This window comes from Vipera ursinii (assembly GCF_947247035.1).
Source record: "Vipera ursinii genome assembly, chromosome: 2".
NCBI lineage: Eukaryota > Metazoa > Chordata > Lepidosauria > Squamata > Viperidae > Vipera > Vipera ursinii.
The window spans coordinates 23,355,312-23,376,242 of NC_139513.1; the positions used below are offsets into that span (position 1 = coordinate 23,355,312).

The window sequence follows — 20,931 nt, forward strand, 5'->3', positions numbered from 1 at the left end:
AATAATTATAAATAATCCAAAGGGCCAAGAGGCATCCAGAACAGAAATGTAAAGTAGTTTGTGCTGGGGCTGAGAAAGTAATATAGGGGCCCTTTTCTTGAATCTTGGAGTACATTAACCTATGCAACTGTTGCTGATATGCAGTCTGAGGTCGCCTCCTGTGATGGTTGTGCCCACTGGAGACAAAGGTCCTAGCATGCTTAAATCTAGAAAATCCAAGAAGGGTCTCGAATTCTGAAGCAATGGTCAGTCTGCAGAAAGTGAAATGAATAAGCGATCAAGTGGAAAAAAAGAATTATGTCTAGTATGGATGAATGAAGGAGGTGAAAGAGAATGCAAGAGAGAAAGTGAATAAGAGAAATGTATTCTGATTCTGACTGTTGTTTAATGATGTATCCCCTTGCTGAGACCCCTGTGCCTGGCCTGTATAAGTGGATACTATCACTGCTGACAGCCTTTGCCAGATAGCAGAACTCATGAAATTATTTTTTTATCATCCACAAGGACCTTTATTTGTATGCAGAGAAGATTACAGCAAACAAGATGTAGTAGATGATGAAATGGACGGTATTTCAAGGTCAAAGACAGTAATGTTCCTAACCTGAGAGCAGACCGCATGTGAATGGTGCCCTGGAAGTGATAGAACATTCAGGGTTAAGAAGAAGGAGGAAGTACGTCACAAATGGGAGGAGTTGGCTGAACAAATTAACATAAATGTTGTAGTTCCCAAACAACCACATGGTGGCAGCACAAAATGCACTGCATAATACTTCATGGCTGATGTAACAGCACACTCCCCGTCTGGTACTGTAAAATACCACTATATAATCCTATGATAGTTATTCAAATGCAAATAAATATTTTGTGATTTGCTTGTTGTCTTCAAGACCTGGAACATGCATATATTGCAATAATAACAACTGCAATTTCAGCCTCAAATAGTCTAGATTAAAGTTTAAATCACTTTTCTTCTTGAACTCACGATCGAACAAGGAAAGGCGATGAGTTCAATCTCCAAGGGGCAAAAGCAAGACAAGTTCTGTGATGGGTCTGACGAAAGTTTATGGTGCCTTGCCTTGCAACCTTTACCTCCCCTTTACGTATGTTCCCATCATCACTGGGAATGGCTTTCAAATGAGTCCCTTGGGCCATTCAATTCTTTGAACTTGTTGGTCCTTGAGCAGAACAAGGTCTCCAGCTTGGAGATTGGGGTTCTGAGGTTGCCATTTTCTGCGTCCTTGCAAAAGAGAAAGATACTCCATCTTCCATCGATTCCAGAGACAGCTGTCTTTTGCAGAGAGAGGTTTTTGGCATAAGTGCCAGCCTTGACATTCAGTGTCACTAGACTTGGTGTGATAGCATTGTGCAATATGGAATAACCTTGCAATGATGTGTACAAGCCTTGTCCACTTGGAGAATTGTTCAAAGCATTGACAGTCCATGATGGCTCTCTGCTCAGATCTGGTGAGAAGGATCTTGACGTCAGGACGAATCTCTGGATCGTTGTCAGGATCTTGAAGATTGAAGACCTCAGCTGTGCTTTCTCCTGAGGCATGAAGAGGTAATGTTGCAACCCAGCTGTTAGATATATCTTTGGAGAATTCAGTGTACATTATGTTGATGAATTCTCTGTCTTAAACTGACATGGCTATTTTGTTGTCATCATGTGTGGTATAAACACTGTGCTGCCTAAGTTATCATCACAGGTGATGGGGATAACATCAGATGCCTGGATGATGTCAAGAGGCTTCTCCTTTACTTCATGGTGGTGAGGGTATTGTCTGAAGTGAGATGCACTCCCAGAAATTACCTTTTTATCATCCACGAGGACTTTTATTTGCATGCAGAGAAAATTACAGCAGACAAGATGTAATAGATGATGAAATGGAAGGTATTTCAAGGTCAAAGACAGTAATGGTCCTACCATGAGAGAAGACCGCATGTGAAGGTGCCCCGGAAGTGATAGAACATTCAGGGTTAAGAAAAAGGAGGTACGTCACAAATGGGAGGGGTTGGCTGAACAAATTAACATAAATGTTGTAGTTTCCAAACAACCACATGGTGGCAGCACAATATGCACTGCATAATACTTTATGGCTGATATAACAGCACAAAAGGAGATTACAAGATATCCATGGGAGGACTGTTATTTAATTAAACAAGAACCAAAGAAATTTAATAGTTGAAGGTTGCAATTATATTGAGAAAGTTACTTGGATTCCAACCAATTTTAAACCCTGTTCTGCAGCTTGTTCTTCTTGCCTAATTTTTTTTTTATTTTTTGTCCTGCTGTGTAGTTTATGTCTCATCTTGGTTCCTTTGCCTACATCACCGAAGGCCGTCACTTCTGATGGATTTCCTCATCTTTGTGCAACCTAACTTCTATTAAAAACCATATTGCAATTAGCTAAAAATTGATGAGCAGGACCACCCAGTGAGTCTAGGAGGTAGAACCCTAAGTTCTGAATCATGCATTGCTACATCAAACCCAAAGATGAAATTTCCCTGGAATCATGAGCCCTATAAACTCAAAACTACTCCATCTTACAGAGATCACCCTTCTGTTGCTTCCCATCTAATCTCTAGGTCAGCAATTCCACCACATCACCAGTTTTCCCTAGAGATGTGTATATTAACTGGGTACAGGAGGCCCTGTGGATTTCACTCTGGTAGGGGGCGGTACTCATCAGCGTTTCAAGCACATCGATCCAGTACTGTCCAAAGACATTTTTGCGGTCAAGTGGCCAGCATGGTGTCACAAAGCACCGTTACGCTCTCACCTGACAAGCCTAATGTCTTAACCACTGAGCCACCATCCTGCTCTATAACTAGGTATGATATGTAAGTCAGAGCTGAAGAAGCTTCTTGGAAGAGAAGCAAAATGTCTCCAAAGAAAAACAAGAAAGTCCAGCTGCCTCTTGAAAAAACACCTTTGTGACATCCATGGAGCACACACAGAATAGATATTTCCATAATGATCCATAAGTGCAACTACTGCAATGTCTACATTGCAACCTGGCCAGAAAGTGATTGCCAAGGAGCTCAACAGTTTGCTTCCTTGAAGGATCTCTCCATGTGGGAGGGTACCAGCCCTTTCAGGCAAGCAAGGCCAAGAATTGGGCACCACAAAGCCTATTGGGGCTCTATGATATTGTTGTGAGATATAATAACAGAATGTTGAAAGCCTGTCAAGTTTCCCACTGATCTCTTTTATGGGATGCAGAACCAAGAGAGCATTATTGTGAGCCTCTTGAGTACAAAGAACACTATATTCCATTTTGTGTCTGTCCCTTTGATCCCCATTACCTTTATTCACACTTTTTGAATTCCTCTTCATCTAGAGTTGGCAGCTGGCAGCTTCTGTCCCTCTGGCTAGTGCCAGCCAGCCTAGTCGAGAAGGACTTAGGTAAGTACGGATGAGCGTGGATGAGCGTGTACATGTGAAAAACAACAAATATATATGTTGTACCAGTAAACGTCTGTTATTTTAAACTCACTGAGTCTCCCTGCATTTTAAAGAACCATTTGTACCTCAGTGTGTGGGTGAAAATGTGGCTATTTTCCAGAGCTGTGAGAGTGAGTGACCATAAACTTAAATACAACACTCTACGGACGTATAACATTGCCTAAAGCACGTTGAGAAGGCTTCCCGATCAAGGGAAACGTGAGCGCCCCCTCCTGCCCCCGCATGGGAAACGCTCCGTCTCTCCTTGTTCCAGGAGCGCTTTCCGTTCACAGAATATCCACCAGAGGGCGGCCTCTGCAAAGAGAAAGGAACTCCACGCACTTCAGCGTTGGGCCGCTGAGGCCGGTTGGGAAGGAAGTGACATCGGTAAGCCTTGCCTTTCTAGGATGCTGGACTCGCTCTCTTTAACCCTTTGAACTTCGCAGGCGGTTGAAAAGGCTGCAAGAGAGTCTTGAAGGAGGGAGCCGCAGCTGACAAAGGAGGTTGTTTGTCTGTGTTTGTGTGTATGTTCGTCTCTGTGTGTGCTGGTCTAGACCACGTACGTTGCCCTTAGGAAGAAATCCAGATGCCAGAAAGGAAAGGAGGGGATCTAGATCGTCCTTCACGCCCTATTTCCTGGGTAGGGGGAGAGCTTGCATGGCAAATCTCAAGGAGGAAATAAGAAAAGGTTTGAAAATGCAAAAGATTATGCCTAGGTTCTCACTCTGTGCTGGATGACAGTAAACTAGGTTTGTGAGAAATGTACACGTTGTAATTTTCCAATTCTGTTAAAGGAATAGGCTAATAATAATAATAATAATAATAATAATAATAATAATAATAATAATAATAATAATAATAATAATAATAATAATAATAATAATAATAATTTTATTTATATACCGCCCTTCTCCCGAAGGACTCAGGGCGGTGAACAGGGCAAGCATAAAAAATACAGAGATACAAAAGTTAAAAAGGATTAAATATATGCCCACTAAAAACAGTAAATACAAATATTAAAATAACAATAAAAAACCCCGCCCATCCCCCATCAGGCCAGGCCGGCTTGTTCAGAGGCACTTACCTAAGGTACATTTAGGAGAGGACATATAATAAGATGAAGAAATAGAGAAATATATATATTGACTTAAAGGATACTTTTAGAATGATGCACAATGTTGTAGAATAACATATAGCTTATGAATTCATTTTATATAAGGCTTATTCTTTATAAAAACTGTTTAGAGTTAGTATTTTAAAGTATAATTAAGAACCAAAGTGCAGCCATGTTCAGCCGAAGCATGAACTCTGTTACACACATAGCTTCTAGAGACAAAGCAGGCATTCTTATAGAAAAACAAGGGAAGACATAAATCTTTTATAATTGTATTTATCCAGCTTGGGTAACAGTTCACCTTGTAGATAAGGATATACCCCAAGTTAGCAGGATGTTACAGAAAAGGGAGTGAAGATAAGATAGAAACAAAAGGGCATTTGATCTAATAATTGGAGGGTTTGGTAATTGTAATGGTTGCTAGGCAGTGAGAAAGCATGTGGCCAGGTAGGCCTATCAACTGGACTCACTTTGGAAGGATGTGGTGTGATGTACGGGACAGGGTATAAAAACTTATGCAAAAATTGCTTCAGGTGTGGACTCTGGGATTTGCCATTACAAGAGTTCCACCGCTTTTGCAAAAGCTTTAATAAAACTTGTTTTGTTTTCCAACATCCTTGGAGTTGAATTTTTTTATTCCTGACAGGTTTGACTCCTCTGCAGCTCAATTTGTTTTATGTTAAGCTTTGTGCATTTAAGCCTTTGTGTTTCATGTGAACTGAGCCCCTGGATCTGATTGACCTTTTTGTGCTTAGGAAACATTGTGTGAACCTGCCTTCCTGTGTGAAGGAAGAGAAATGGAACATCCTAATCCAGGGTCAATTGAATGGCATTACATTTTTTGTAAACTGAACTTTCATGCTTTGTTAACCTGTTCTGAGTTTTTGTATGCTGTGTGAACCCTGCTTATAGGTAAATGTAGATCTACGGTATATTTTTAAAAAGCAAATCTTTCCTTGTGAGTAAAAAAATATATAGAAATGATCCAAAATGCCAAATACACTGAATCTTCTTGATTGATGTCATCAGTTTACCAGGCGAAAAAAATACTTCCTTCTATAGGGATGAGTATCGGATGAAGGATCCAATCCACTACTTTCTAGTTGTTGGAATTTATTTTCTATCAGAGAATTGCAAATGGAAGTCATTTGTTCATCTTTTTTAAAGACAAAGTTATCTCTTTGGCAAAGAGGGTTAATGGCTTGTTCTGATTCCCAAAGAATTTGGTTTCCTTGAACTCATTTGGATTTGTGTTACAGGACGGAGAAAGAATGGCGAGCCTTCCTTTAGCAAGTGGGGGAACTGGAAAAGGCCCTTCCAGTGTTCAGTCTGGAATCGGTGAGGAGATCTGGGCAAGAACTGGCCAGAAGATCCTGGACGATGGAACCATCCTTTCACCCCTTCAGTCCTGGAATTTTAGGAGCATCTGGTATCAGGAGGATGAGGGTCCCCGAGGACTTTGCAGCCGACTGCACTACTTTTCTAGCCAATGGTTGAGACCGGAAAAGCAGACAAAAGCGCAGATGCTGGACCTGATTGTTCTGGAGCGGTTCCTGGCGCTTCTGCCCCTGCAGATGGAGAGCTGGGTGCGGGAGTGTGGAGCAGAGAACAGCTCCCAGGCGGTGGCCCTGGTGGAAGGCTTCCTCCTGAGCCAGGCGGAGGAGAAGAAGGAGCAGGCTGAGTTGCAGGTGAGAGGACTTCCTCTTGGTAAAGTGGGCTCAAAATATTCAAGAACCGATCCCATTGTATGTATGGGAGGTAATTTGGGTTAGAAATGTAAAATTTACTCAAGCCCAAAATTTAAGAGAAAATTTTTATAAAATGTTTTATAGATGACATTTGGATCCAATTTACAGCCCAAATGTTGGAGATGTGGTAGTTTGGACACTACTTATTTTCATATTTGGTGGACTTGTAGAAATATAAAAGCTTTTTGGATTAAAATTTGGTGGAACATCCAAAAGATTTTTAAGAGAAAGATAAAGTTTACCCAACAATTATTTTTATTGGATGTTATTATAGATTGTGATACTAAAGAAACTTGATGTTGAATTTGATAACAGCTGCAAGGTTATTGGTAGGGCAATATTGGAAGAAGGATTGCCTGCCTACTATAGAGGAATGGACGCTTAAAGTGTCAAATTTAGCAGAAATGGCTAAGATTTCTGCTTATTTGAAGGATCATTCACAAGAAAGATACATTTCGGTTTGGAGAAGATGGATAGATTATATTCAGAAAAAATATGGGACTAAAAAGTTCCATTTAGCTTATGAGTAAATTTTAGATTGCTACAATTTATTATACTGGAAATTTTTCTTTTTTCTTTTTTATTATTAGTTTTAATTATACGGTATTATTATTGTATTAGGGACGCGGTGGCTCAGTGGGTTAGGACGCTGAGCTTGTCGATCAGAAGGTCGGCAGTTTGGCGGGTCGAATCCCGAGTGCCGCGTAGCAGAGTGAGCACCTGTTACTCGTCCCAGCTTCTGCCAACCTAGCAGTTCGAAAGCACGTAAAAATGCAAGTAGAAAAATAGGGACCGCTACGGTGGGAAGGTAACAGCGTTCCGTGCGCCTTTGGCGTCTAGTCATGCCGGCCACATGACCACGGAGACGTCCTCGGACAAGCGCTGGCTCTTCGGCTTTGAAACGGAGGTGAGCACCGGCCCCTAGAGTCGGAAACGACTAGCACGCATGTGCGGGGGAACCTTTACCTTTACCTATTATTGTATTAGTAGAAGTTGGATACTTTTAGATTGTTTGTAATTATGTTATAGGCGGGTTAAAGTGCATTATGTATTTGGTTATTTATATAGTTGGTTAATGTTAGTTAGATTATGATTATTGTATATTTGTACCCCTGTAATCAGCTTTGGGAAGTGGGGGAGGGGGAGGGGGGTATAGGGGTGGGTGGGGATGAGATAATATTGTAATTTTTATAAAACCTTTCAGTAAAAAAAAGATATAAAACAAAAAAATGAAAATAGTAGGAACTGGTGGGAATTTATTTATTTATATATTTATTTATTCGTTTTATATACCGCCCTTCTCCCGGAGGACTTGAATTGAAGGAATTGAAGAGAAAGAGGTATAGGGTAAAGGGGAAAAAGGAAAATGGTTTACTTCTGACTCTTTAGTGCAGTGAAATAAAATGGTAACATTACAGCCTCCAACTTCTACTTTTACATCCTTAATATGTACTAGAACTGGCCATTCTATAACAAGAAACTCTAAATTTCATTTTTTTTTAATCCCAAGAAAAAAATCCAGAAGTGATTTCCAAGTAGAAACAAGGTTGGATGTGTTCTTTTCTTTAACTAAAGCAGTTAATTTTGCCGTCTCTGCTAGTTCCATGAGTTTTTCCAGCAACTTCTCCATTATGGCAATTAACATATCCTTCCGTTTTTGTGCAAAAAGCATTCTTAATGCTCTCAACATATAAAACAGCAAAGATTGAGATTGTTTCTCAATCTCTTTGTCTGTTAAAGTCCCTGGTTTTGTTTTTATACCCACTTTGAGAATCTTCTGCAGTAAAATATAAATCTTATACCTGTATTTCTTTGGATTGTCCACCAAAATGGAAAAAGGTTTCTTGTTTACATTTCTATTTTGAACATGTATTTGAATTTCCTTTATACATCTTTGGCCAGTTATCACGCATTAAATAGAATTGATACATCATTTTATAAAAAATTTGTTTGAAATTATAATTTAATAGAAATTTTAAAGTTTTCATCCAAATATCTTCCTGTTGTTCAGGCATTATATTATACACAAATTTCTTTGCCATTCGATCAATATATTCAAATTCTTAATACCTCCTTACCAGAGTTCCCTGGCATTCATACTATGTGGAGATGCTTCACTAATCTTTCTATAGTTGCTTATCCTTTCAAAAAGAAAGATTTTGCAGAGCCCTTTATTTCTTACTTCCCAGCCTAATTAATCGATACTGAGTGCTTTGCAGTAAAAAACCACTTCATGATGTTGGATGACCATTAATTCTTTTCTCCTTCATACTATGTCAAGTCCTTTACAATGGACATCAGAGATCCTGAAAGAATGAGGCATCCTTCAAATCTCCCTCAAGAACTGTTTCTCAGGAGGATCTCTGAGGAAGATCCAAACCAGGACACCTCAAGAGGTAATAATGACGTCCTTCCATTCCTCTGATAAATCCTAACTTTCTTATCTTCTGTGTTTTCTATAGCATTTCATTAATTATGCTTCTTGAAATTCTATCTCCCTCACAGGGAAGAATAGAAAGAAGTTGACACTTTCTTTTGGGGGAGCGGAAACCATGATTGAACCTCCAGCTCAGGTGAGAGAAGAACATTCATTTACTGAAAATCCTCCAAAATCATTCAAGTTGATGAAACCTGTCTAAAACATTTCTTCAATCAAAAGTTTTTTCTTCTGTCCACTTTTTCACCTAAACTATGGAATCCTACTAATTTAATAGCCATTTACCTTAGTGCATAGCTTTGCTTTGGGAATTTCTAAACAATAGGACAGATCCTATAGTCCCTCCTCAATCTGTTCTGTACTTTGTTGCCTTCCAGGAGGGTCTTCTGCCCTTTGAGGAGGTGGCTGTGTATTTCTCAGAGGAGGAATGGTCTCTGCTGGATCCTCACCAAAAAACCCTGCATTGGGAAGTTATGCTGGACAATTATAAGAACGTGGCCTCTCTTGGTAAGGGTTTCCTATTCTGCAGTCCGGCAGTCTAGGAAGACACTTTGTAGTCAGATGCCACGGATTACTTCTTATGAAGTCATCTCCAAATAGATGTCCTCTCTTCAGAGGAAGAAGGAAAAGTCATGTTGTTCCACTGCTCCTAGGAAGGAAATAGGTCAATGGCATTCTGCTTAGATATATTCTATCCCATTTGTTTTTCTATTTCTATCTAAACATATTAGTGACAAAGTAATTCCTTGGTTTGCAGTAATACCAAACTTTATCAAACAGTTTTCAGCTATTTTGGCCCAGGAATTCTAAGCAGGGACTTACTTTGCAGTATACATCCAGTCATAGTCATATCTGTCCATTCTCGTAGGTACAAAGGAATAATTCCCCATCTCAGCTAGGCATAGTTACGGATGCCAATCGATGCTTGCATGATGCTTGATTAGACAAGGGCTTTAACCATCCTGGCACATAGCCAGGGCATTCTGTAATAAACTTTGAAGCTCCTCCCACTGACTAGATAAGATATAGGACTGACTAACAACTAGACTACATTTCCCAGACCGCCATCTCTTAAGGAGACAGCGTTTAACCCTTTAAATGCTAAATGCTCTAACACAGTTCTTAATTCTTAAGCTAGCTATAAAATGGACCAGAGTTACATACTGGTCCAGCACAGCCTTTACAAGTTTTTATGCCTCAGGAATAGTGATATTATCATTTCTATACCAAACCGTTATAATTATACAAATATACAATATATTGGAATCTGGCAAAATACCTGAAGGCAATTACAGGTAGTCCTCGAGTTACGAATATAATGGAGCCTGCCCATTTCATTCAAAACTCAAAAATTCATGGGAATAAATCTTGTACCTCGAAGAAGATCACCTCCTGCTTTCACCCACATATTTGCTAATTGAATATATGGGCAAATAGGCGGTTCATTATTTGCACATGAGGTATCTTGGTGGGGAAGGCCATGGAGGGCCTAGTGATGGAACAGGCCCCCAAGGCCTCCACGATTTACAAAGATATCTCATGCTTCCCCCTCCATTTCCGCCGTGGCAGATTGACTTACCTTGAAAAGATCCATCTCTTCTCTGCCACGTTCCTGCTTGGCTTCTGTTATGCCAGCCCTTGGCTTCTGTTCTGCCAGTGGAGTCCTGTAGATCAGGCTTCTGAAAGCCCACGGACTCATCCCCTGGCCTCCTTTCCGGGCAGCAGCAGCCTGGAAAAGGCCTCCGAATCCCGGAGTGGGCCTCCGGAGGCAATCAGAAACCTCCCCCAGCTTCCGTTCCATTCTCTGTTGCAGAGAAAGAGGCCTAAACTCCCGTGAGATCATTCGAAATCAGTAGCGTGAGATCTCACATCAGTGATCTCACGTGATCTTGCACTACTTTAGGCTTCCATTTTCTACAAAAGCACCAAAGGCCTAGAACAGCCAAGAAACCAAAGGTGCATACCCACAGTCCTAGTGTCTAGGGAGACTGGGGTGTGGGGGGAGGAAATAGCTAGGGTGAATGTTGCAGTGCTACTGTGGTCATTCCTGAGGGTGAATGACTGCCGTAGTGTGGAAACATTCGTAATTTCAGGAGTTTTTCGTAAACACTACTGAGAGATTATCGTGTAAATTCGAACGTTCGCTAAGGGAAGGTTCGTAACTCAGGGATTATCTGATTTCTGACAGAGTGATCATTTCCCCTAACATTTCTATCACTTTCATTTCTCTTTTCCTTTGAAGGTGATAATGAGAATGACAATAAAGTCGCTAGAGAACTAATGAAAGTGTTCACACAAAGAGACGTAATGGAAAAGCCTGCAATTCAGACAGGATTCCAAAGGCAGGAAGGAAACACTTCAAATAATTGGAATAAGGAAAGCTCATCTTCCATTGATGCACAGATGCAGGACTTTATTGATCAACGAGGACAAATAAAGAAAGAATACGTTGGGAAAGGTTTAAGACTATTCAGAGACACAATAGATGTAAATGAGCACTATCTATCCCAAGTCAAAGGACAAGATTATATATCCAAAGACAAAGGAAAAGATTACAATTGGACTTTCACACTTTCTCAAGAAAATGGGTCTGTTATGTCACAGAAAAGTTTTCACTTGGGAGAGAAGCCAAATAAATGCACTGAGGATGGAAATGAGACTGTTTATAAAAAGATAAGCACAAGGGAGAAGCTATATAAATGCAGGAAGTGTGGAAAGGGCTTCAGCAAACCAATGCATCTTACATCTCATCAAAGGATCCATGTAGGAGAGAAGCCCTATAAATGCACGGAGTGTGGAAAGGATTTCAGAACAAGCTGGGAACTTACAGTCCATCAAAGGATCCACACAGGAGAGAAGCCCTATAAATGCATGGAATGTGGAAAGGGCTTCAGTCAACACTATAAACTTACATCCCATCAAAGGATACACACAGGGGAGCAGCCGTATAAATGCATGGAGTGTGGAAAAGGCCTCAGGAGAAACAGTGAACTTATATCCCATCAAATGATACACACAGGGGAGAAGCCCTATAAATGCATGGAGTGTGGAAAGGGCTTCAGGACAAAGTGGCAACTTACATCCCATCAAAGGATTCACATGGAGGAAAAGCCATATAAATGCACGGAGTGTGGAAAGGGCTTCAGAACAAACACTCATCTTACAATCCATCAAAGGATCCACACAGGAGAGAAGCCCTATAAATGCATGGAATGTGGAAAGGGCTTCAGTCAACACCATACACTTACATCCCATCAAAGGATCCACACAGGGGAGAAGCCCTATAAATGCATGGAGTGTGGAAAGGGCTTCAGAACAAACAGTTATCTTACAGTCCATCAAAGGATACACACAGGGGAGAAGCCCTATAAATGCATGGAGTGTGGGAAGGGCTTCACCCGAAATAGTCATCTTATTTCCCATAAAAGAATCCACGCGGAGCTCAGTCTATAGATTTCCAATTTACACAGACTGAATTCTGAAAAGAAGGTTGGTGTTTTTTGTCTGTTTCAGCCTAACTTAGAGGCCTAGAGAGATGAATTTAGTAACGAAAATAAAAACAATGGGCATGTGCCATTATAATTATTATCTATAAGTTTTTGAATTTATGCATGTATAGGTTCATTTTTTTTTTAGTAATGCGCTTCCTGCTCCCCAATTGTCATGTTTCTCCCACTTGGTCATAGCTCTCAAAAAGATGTGAAGACATTTAAAAGGTGCTGCTTCCCCAAGCACAAATGAAAAAATAAAAGAAAAATCAAATGTATACCCTTGGTGTAAAACTGGGGCACCCCAAATGTAATCAAATTTGCATTCTCAGTGTACAACTGAGACCTGAGTCAACCAGTATCTATGGAGAAAGAGGGAACATTATTCATTCCAAGGCCTGAAGATGTATGAGGGAATTGCCACATGCCCATCAATGTTTAGCGTCTGGGAAGAAATGAAGAATTCCTCTCTCAAAAACGAAGCCAGAACGACCAGAAGCCCCACAAGTGATTGTGAAATTTTTTTTCAAGCATTTTGCTATTCTATAGTGTGATGAGGGCTGAGAAGAAGTCTAAATTTGATTTAAATAAAATATCAATGCTGTGGTTATGTTCGAGTCATGTATTATTCTCATGTACTAAACTCTTTAGTTGCTTTAAAAATGTATTAACACATGAAAGTTTTTGGAAGGATTTGAGAAGCTCATGTTTGAAGCTTTTTATTTAATTGTCAATTCTGTGTCAAACTGGACAGTAAGACTGAAAAGAGCAGAGAGGTTAACTGAATTCTTTTTAACCCCTTTTTTCTCTCCATCTACATTCTTTCTTTCACTAATTGTACCTAAATCTCTGTTTTTCCCCTCTTGCATTGTCACCTACAAATCCAGAAGAATCTCTTCAAACCATTGGAATCTTCAGGTCTTGCACTTAAAGGAAAATTTGTACTTTAGTTTTTCTCTGTTCATTCCTGATCTATGGATTGATGGGTCCCAGTATCATTGCTGGGGCTAGTCCAGGTTCTTGCCTCTGAATGACAATTTTTGGGTCATAGAGTTAAGCCAGAAGAGATAAGGCCTGTCACAAGCCAGAATTTTATTTCAGGAGCTGCTAATGTGTCGCCATCTTGTCTCCTCTGTGCAAGCACATCTTCCTGAGGTGTATTCCCTATGTAATAAACAATAAACTAGAAAAAGAAGGATTATGAGGGATAAATAAAACAGGGATGAATGAAGAAAGAAATGAAAGGCAAGGCAAGGGAAAAAGTGGATAAGAAAAACGAGATAACATGATAGTCAATGTAAGGACTAATTTAAACAATAAAAGAAATTGAATATTTGGCAACTAAATGATCTCCCTTATTTCAAATAATATGTATAATAATAGAGGAAGATCTATTTGATGATCTAAAAGCACTGACATGGGAGGCGAGTTGGCAAAGCAAAAAAGCCAGAATGTGGCTGAAGAAAATTGGGGTTTTGATTTATTAGAGTGGATTTCACATTACTAATTAGAGGATTAAAGCGAGAAGTTGAGATAAGGGGGATTTGGGTCATTAAATTTAAAATTGGAAATTAGTTGAAAGTAAGGATTCTATTTGTTTAATATTTAAAAATTAGACCCCCCAAAAAATATGAATATGTTTGCTTTATTGATTAACCCAGACAGTATATATAATGGTTTTGATTTATTAAAGGGGATACTGTATTATTAATTAGATGATTTAATGTGGGAAATAGATACAGTGGTACAAAAAAGTATTTAGTCAGCTACCAATTGTGCAAGTTCTCCCACTTAAAAAGATGAGAGAGGCCTGTAATTTTCATCATAGGTATACCTCAACTATGAGAGACAAAATGGGGGGAAAGAATCCAGGACATCACATTGTAGTATTTCTAATGAATTTATTTACAAATTATGGTGGAAAATAAATATTTGGTCAATAACAAAAGTTCATCTCAATACTTTGTTATATACCCTTTGTTGGCAATGACAGAGGTCAAATGTTTTCTGTAAGTCTTCACGAGGTTTGCACACACTGTTGCTGGTATTTTGGCCCATTGCTCCATGCAGATCTCTAGAGCAGTGATGTTTTGGGGCTGTCGCTGGGCAACACGGACTTTCAACTCCCTCCAAAGGTTTTCTATGGGGTTGAGATCTGGATACTGGCTAGGCCACTCCAGGACCTTGAAATGCTTCTTACGAAGCCACGCCTTCATTGCCCGGGCGGTGTGTTTCGGATCATTGTCATGCTGAAAGACCCAGCCACGTTTCATCTTCAATGCCCTTGCTGAGGGAAGGAGGTTTTCACTCAAAATCTCACGATACATGGCCCCATTCATTCTGTCCTTTACACGGATCAGTCGTCCTGGTCCCTTTGCAGAAAAACAGCCCCAAAGCATGATGTTTCCACCCCCATGCTTCACAGTAGGTATGGTGTTCTTTGGATGCAACTCAGCATTCTTTCTCCTCCAAACACAACGAGTTTAGTTTTTACCAAAAAGTTCTACTTTGGTTTCATCTGACCATATGACATTCTCCCAATCCTGTTCTGGATCATCCAAATGCTCTCTAGCAAACTTCAGACGGGCCCGGACATGTACTGGCTTAAGCAGGGGGACACATCTGGCACTGCAGGATGTGAGTCCCTGGCAGCGTAGTGTGTTACTGATGGTAGCCTTTGTTACTTTGGTCCAAGCTCTCTGCAGGTCATTCACTAGGTCCCCCCGTGTGGTTCTGGGATTTTTGCTCACCGTTCTTGTGATCATTTTGACCCCACGGGGTGAGATCTTGCGTGGAGCCCCAGAACGAGGGAGATTATCAGTGGTCTTGTATGTCTTCCATTTTCTAATAATTGCTCCCACAGTTGATTTCTTCACACCAAGCTGATTGCCTATTGCAAATTCAGTCTTCCCAGCATGGTGCAGGTCTACAATTTTGTTTCTGGTGTCCTTCGACAGCTCTTTGGTCTTGGCCATAGTAGAGTTTGGAGTGTGACTGTTTGAGGTTGTGGACTGGTGTCTTTTATACTGATAACAAGTTCAACCAGGTGCCATTCATACAGGTAACGAGTGGAGCCTTTAAGAGGAGCCTCTTAAAGAAGTTACAGGTCTGTGAGAGCCAGAAATCTTGCTTGTTTGTAGGTGACCAAATATTTATTTTCCACCATAATTTGCAAATAAATTCATTAGAAATCCTACAATGTGATTTCCTGGATTCTTTCCCCCCATTTTGTCTCTCATAGTTGAGGTATACCTATGATAAAAATTACAGGCCTCTCTCATCTTTTTAAGTGATGAGAAGGTAACATTGTTCCATGTGTCTTTGCCATATAGCTTTGCTGGCCACATAAGCGCAGAAATTGTCTTCAGACAACTCTGGCTCTCTTGGCCAAGAAATGGAGACAAGCCCCATGCCCTAGAATCGGACACGACTGGACAGGGAAATCCTTTATCTTTATCTTTATTATTTCAATGCTTCCAACTTGCAGAGACCTGTCTGAACGTTAAGCAATCCAGGAATTATTGTAAGCACGAGCAAGAAAAGCAGCAAAATGCATGTCTCTCTCAGTCTTGCAGCATTTGCCTTTGATAATGAAATCTGGAATTTTCTGAAGACAATATATTTTTATTTTATTTATTTTATTTTATTTTATTTTATTTTATTGCATTTATATACCGCCCTTTCCCTGAGGACTCAGGGCGGTTTACAGGGAGTTAAAAATCGACCATACAAAAGTTAAAACCCAATTTAAAAAATATTAAATCAACCCTGTACTATTAAAAACCCCAATTAAAATGAATGTCTCCTCAGCCTGGGCCCGAGAGCTCGAAGAGCCAGGTCTTCAGGCCCCGGTGGAATGATCGGAGGTCGGGAGCAGTCCTCAGCTCCACCGGCAGCTGGTTCCAGAGGGCAAGCGCCCCCACTGAGAAGGCCCTATCCCTGGGTGTCACCCGCCGGCAATCTCTTACCGGCGGGACCCTGAGCAGACCCTCGCTGTGTGAGCGCACTGGGCGAAGGGCGTTTGATGCCGGCAGCATCAAATGTCAGATGAACATTCATCTGACATTTCAAAGGGTTTTTGATTCTTGGACCTTCTAGCTTATTTTTGGTTAGGCCAGGGGTAGGCAACCTTGGCTCTTTTATGACTCATGGACTTCAACTCCCAGAATTCCTGAGCCAGCTGAAGTCCATGAGTCATAAAAGAGCCAAGGTTGCCTACCCCTGGGTTAGGCGATCAGCCTAACTGGAAAGAAATGAGATGGTAAATCGAGAGATACCTTTTAATTCCATTCATCCTATGCTTTCTCTAAAGACTTCCCATTGGTAGCCTTGGGAGTAATACATCTAAAGAACCTTGAGTGTCTTTGTAGCACATGCTTGTGTTGTTTTGTAGTCTATGATTATTATGAAGGATATCCTTCTTATACCATTGCATTTCATTTAAGTACTCTGTGGCTTGTTCTTGAATTCTGCCTTTATAGCCATAAGATCAAAATTGTATAGAGATGTTAAGTAATAATCCTGTAGGGCTGTGTTGCTCACCAAAAAAAAAAAAGCCCACAAAAAAACACAAAAACCCACACAGCAAACAACAATAACAAAAAAACAACCCCACAGGGAAAGAGGATATTTCTCTGCCATGAAATTGCAAATTAGTCATAAAGCCTGGAGATGTAGTTCCGCATTTCCCACATAATTTGTATTTTAGCTTTCATGGGTTTTTTAAAGAAGTACATGACACCCTAAAGCTTAGCTTACAAGTCTCAACAGCTGAAGCAAAACCATACAAATCACATCATGACTTAGAGCTTTTAAAGTTGCTTTCATAAAGCGATCTTTAAGCTACCTTTACAGAGGTAGTAGTCCTCACTTACAACCACAGCGGAGCCCAAAATTTCTGTTGCTAAGCAAGACAGGGGTTGAGTGAGTTGTGATCAGTGGCGTAGCGTGGGTTGTCAGCACCCGGGGCAAGGCAAGTAATTTGCGCCCCCTAACCGCACTGCACGCCTGGCACCCCCCCTCCACAGTGGGCGGCGACCCGGTGGCTCGGATCGGATTCGCACAGCCAGCACTGCAGTGAGAGAGAGTGAGTGAGTCAGGCAGGGGCAGAGAGCTGCGAGTGCAAGCACGCCCCCCCTAGATGTTGCGCCCGGTGCGGCCGGCCCCCCCTGCACCCCCCACGCTACGCCACTGGTTGTGATTATAGCAGAACTTGTGCCCCATTTTATGAACCTTTTGCCACAGTTAAGTAAATCACTGCAGTTGTTAAGTGAATCTTGCAGTTGTTAAGTGAATCTGGCTTCTCCTTTCACTTTGCTTGTCAGGGGCAGCTGGGAAGGTTACAAATGGTGACAGTGCAAGGGGGTGCATGCCACAGGGATGCTGCAGTGGTCATAAGTATAAAAAACAGTGATAAGTCACTTTTTTCAGTGCCGTTGTATCTCTGAACAGTTACTAAACAAATTGTTGTTGTTATGTGCTCCTGGCCACTTTCCTTCATGACCAGAGGCAAGCTCGCCTGACCAATAACCAGCCAAGACACAGTGAAGGCCTTTTGTTTCGTTTATTGCAGGGGTGTCAAACTCAATTTCATTGAGGGCCGCATCAGCATTGCGGTTGTCCTCAGGGGGCCGGGTGGGTATGGCCAGGGTGGGCATGGCCTACTGGGTGGGCGTGGCTAGAGTGTGTATGGCTTACTGGGTGGGCGTGGCCAGCTCTACATGGTTTGCATCAAGGGTGCCTATGGGGGCCTGGGCAGGAGTGGGACAGATCTGAGGGTCTCTGGCAGAAGGAGGGTCTCTGGGCCAAGGCAGCGGGGGCCGTTCCCTCACTGTTTCCAGGATGGCTTCGCGGGCCACATGAAACCACTTCGCGGGCCGCATCCGGCCCCCGGGCCTTGTGTTTGACATGTCTGGTTTATTGCAATAAGCAGGGAGAGAAGTTATCAAAGCTTGGTTCTCTCTAAAGTTTCAACCCAAAATATTCCCTTCTTTATACAGGTCTGTCTCGGCCGCACATCCCTCCTCTTTCCCCGTTGGCTGAGGTACTATGAGGCTACACTCTTTCTGACCACCTCCTACATATTTCCTGCTACATACTAAATCATACATCACATGTACATTAAAATTAAGAGATAATTTATGCAAGGTGTGTCAGTTAATATTAATCAACTAATGGCACATGCTCAGTTGCCTGAGTTCTGGCCCCCTTTTTTATGAATTCTTAGAAAAATAGTTTCTTTCCTGTTTTGCTAGTTATCTTCTCTTACAGAGGTTTTTATAGCTTGTCTTCTTCCTTTCCCATTCTAAGACCCAGCTAATTTTTGCCTACGTGTTTCTCTTACATCCTTTCTTTGTGCTCTTCTTTCCTGGTTCCCATATATTATAGTTGCTTCTCCACTTAGTAAATTTCCACTGCAGCAAATTCAGTTTTAAATTTCTCTTTCAATATTAAATTTCTGAAGACCTTTCCTTTACTTCTATCGGTTGTTAAGTCAAGGACTACCTGTCTCTTTTTAATTCCAGGTGTCCATTCATATGCATGTATGTAGGCATACTCAAGGAAAGGAGGGATATAGATGAAATACAATCAATCCTTAACATTTAATATTTAATATAACAAAATTGTCAGGACCCACCTCAATCCACATCTTAGGAAATAAGAACTCTTGGATGCAAGTTTAGTCCAAAAGGAAAATGTTTACTAGGATGGAATCGATTGTGGCAATACAAGACGGAATCTAACAAAGTTACATTTCAATCCTATATAAAACATTCCCATTTCAGCCCCTCCCCTCATCCATTTGGTCAGATGTCAGGCCCTTCCATGGGAAAGGGAACTCTCCTTGGGTTTATGGTTATTGCTTCCTTTTGTTGTAAATGAAGATGCAATCCAGATCTGTCTCTCCCCCTCCCTCCCCCAGTTCAAATGTTCCCTGTTGTTTGAAAGATGCCTAAAGTCTATCCTCTCCCCCCACCCTTCGGAGAGATGGCAGAATCCCCAGAATAAGCACATTGTTCTACCTATACATTTATGAAATGTGATATAAATGGATTCTGACAAAAATGCATTTTCGAGAGGTTTTTTTCAACTAGATTAACTAAATTTTAGTTTATATGCTTGCTGAAGAGAATAGGATGACAGTGATAATAGTGGTGACAATGATCTGGTTATGTGCTCCTTTGTGCTCCTCCTACTTTCCTTCGTGACCAGAGGCAAACTCACCTGACCAATAACCAGCCAAGACACAGTGAAGGCCTTTTGTTTCATTGATTGCAATAAGTGAGGAGAGAAGCTATCAAAGCTTGGTTCTCTCCAACGTTCCAACCCAAAATATTCCTTTCTTTATACAACCCTGTCCCAGCCACCACATCCTTCTCGTTCCCCATTGGCTGAGGTACTATGAGGTTACACTCTTTCCGATCACCTCCTACATATGTCCTGCTACCTTCCTTAAACATACTAAATCATATTCACATGTACCTTAATAATATAAAATATTAGACATATTCAATTAGTTATTTTGAGCTCTGATATTTTATGGCTTCTTAAAACAATAGGTTCTTTCCTGTTTTTCAGTCCAGCTAATTTTCCCTGGCCAGCCATTTCCTCACTCAGATAATGTTTATCTTACATCCTCCCTTTACGCTGTCCTTTCCTGGTTCCCAACCATTGCAGTTTCTGTGGCAGGCTTGTTTTTCCATTCAGTAAATTTCCATTGCAGCAAATTCAATTTTAAATTCCTCTTTCAATATTAAATTTTGAAGGCCATTCACTTATTCCTATCAATCCTTTATTGAAGTACACAGAATAAACCGAAAAAGACCAAATTGATTTGACGTGTTATCTTTGATTGAATGGGCATATAACAATCTGTGCCCTTACTCAGATTTTCTGACTTTTGTCTTGTCTCTCCTTTCCCACTTTGATTCTATGAATATATAATTTTTCACAAGTACTTCAGATAATGCAACTATTTCATCAAAGAAATTAAAATCTATGTAGCTTTGTGGGTTGGCATTGGTCCTAAGAGCCCGAGGGTTTCACTCTGTTAATTTGCAGGCTTGTGGATTAAATAGAATGATGGTTTCAAACTTCTCCAGTTGCTGGTAATGCCTTTGGAGAGTTTTCCACCACTTATCTGATAGCCATTTACAGGTATAATAATAGTGAGGCATGGGAAGTCCTTCTAGATCAGTCCCCCTAAGGACAAAATTGGTGGAGCCTTGGTGGAGCAGTGGGCTAATGTCTCCTTAAGTAACACCAGCTGCCTGCAATTAGTGCAGGTTCGAGTCCCACCAGGCTCAAGGTTGACTCAGCCTTCCATCCTTCCGAGGTAGGTAAAATGAGGACCCAGATTGTTGGGGGCAATAAGCTGACTTTGTAATAATGCCGCTTGGGGTGTGTGTGTGAAAGCCCTAATAAGCAGGCATATACATAGAATGAAGGCTACTGCTAAGCTTGTAAGCCGCCCTGAGTCTTCGGAGGAGGGCGGGATATAAATGGAAATAAATAATAATAATAAAAAAAAATTGTGATGTTGTTGAAAACACACTGTGACGAGGCTTTTCTTCTCTCCTGAATAGCTGGCCAATCACACTGATCTGAATAAATGCAAAGGCTGGAGGTAATGACCCACCTGATGGACTTGATAGGGCATGAAAGTTTATTCTTGTATTATATTCTCTGTGTGTCTGTGT

At 40.9% G+C, this 20,931-nt stretch overlaps 3 protein-coding genes across 5 annotated transcripts in view; 2 read left to right on the forward strand and 1 right to left on the reverse strand.

Annotated features, from left to right (window-relative positions):
• LOC310635846 (zinc finger protein 197-like) overlaps positions 1-862 on the forward strand; it is a 97,965-nt gene extending 97,103 nt beyond the window's left edge. The window contains exon 5 of the mRNA XM_083355153.1: positions 505-862. Within this exon, the coding sequence (XP_083211279.1) occupies positions 505-605 (101 nt within the window). The 3' untranslated portion in view covers positions 606-862. The remainder of the gene's footprint in view (positions 1-504) is intronic.
• The window catches only part of LOC310635847 (zinc finger protein 287-like), a 35,711-nt gene extending 22,609 nt beyond the window's left edge, over positions 1-13,102 (forward strand). The window contains exons 1-6 of one of the 3 annotated variants that reach the window (XM_083355155.1): positions 3,884-3,948; positions 5,819-6,247; positions 8,589-8,703; positions 8,813-8,880; positions 9,122-9,251; positions 10,987-13,102. In XM_083355155.1, the coding sequence (XP_083211281.1) occupies positions 5,831-6,247; positions 8,589-8,703; positions 8,813-8,880; positions 9,122-9,251; positions 10,987-12,197 (1,941 nt within the window). In that variant the 5' untranslated portion in view covers positions 3,884-3,948; positions 5,819-5,830 and the 3' untranslated portion in view covers positions 12,198-13,102. Of the gene's footprint in view, positions 1-3,883; positions 3,949-5,818; positions 6,248-8,588; positions 8,704-8,812; positions 8,881-9,121; positions 9,252-10,986 lie in introns of those variants that run through there. The other 2 variants (XM_083355154.1, XM_083355156.1) reach the window with 2 other exon arrangements.
• The window catches only part of LOC310635849 (cholinesterase-like), a gene marked incomplete at its 5' end in the record, with an annotated part of 82,139 nt that overhangs the window by 54,010 nt on the left and 7,198 nt on the right, over positions 1-20,931 (reverse strand). The window lies entirely within an intron of this gene.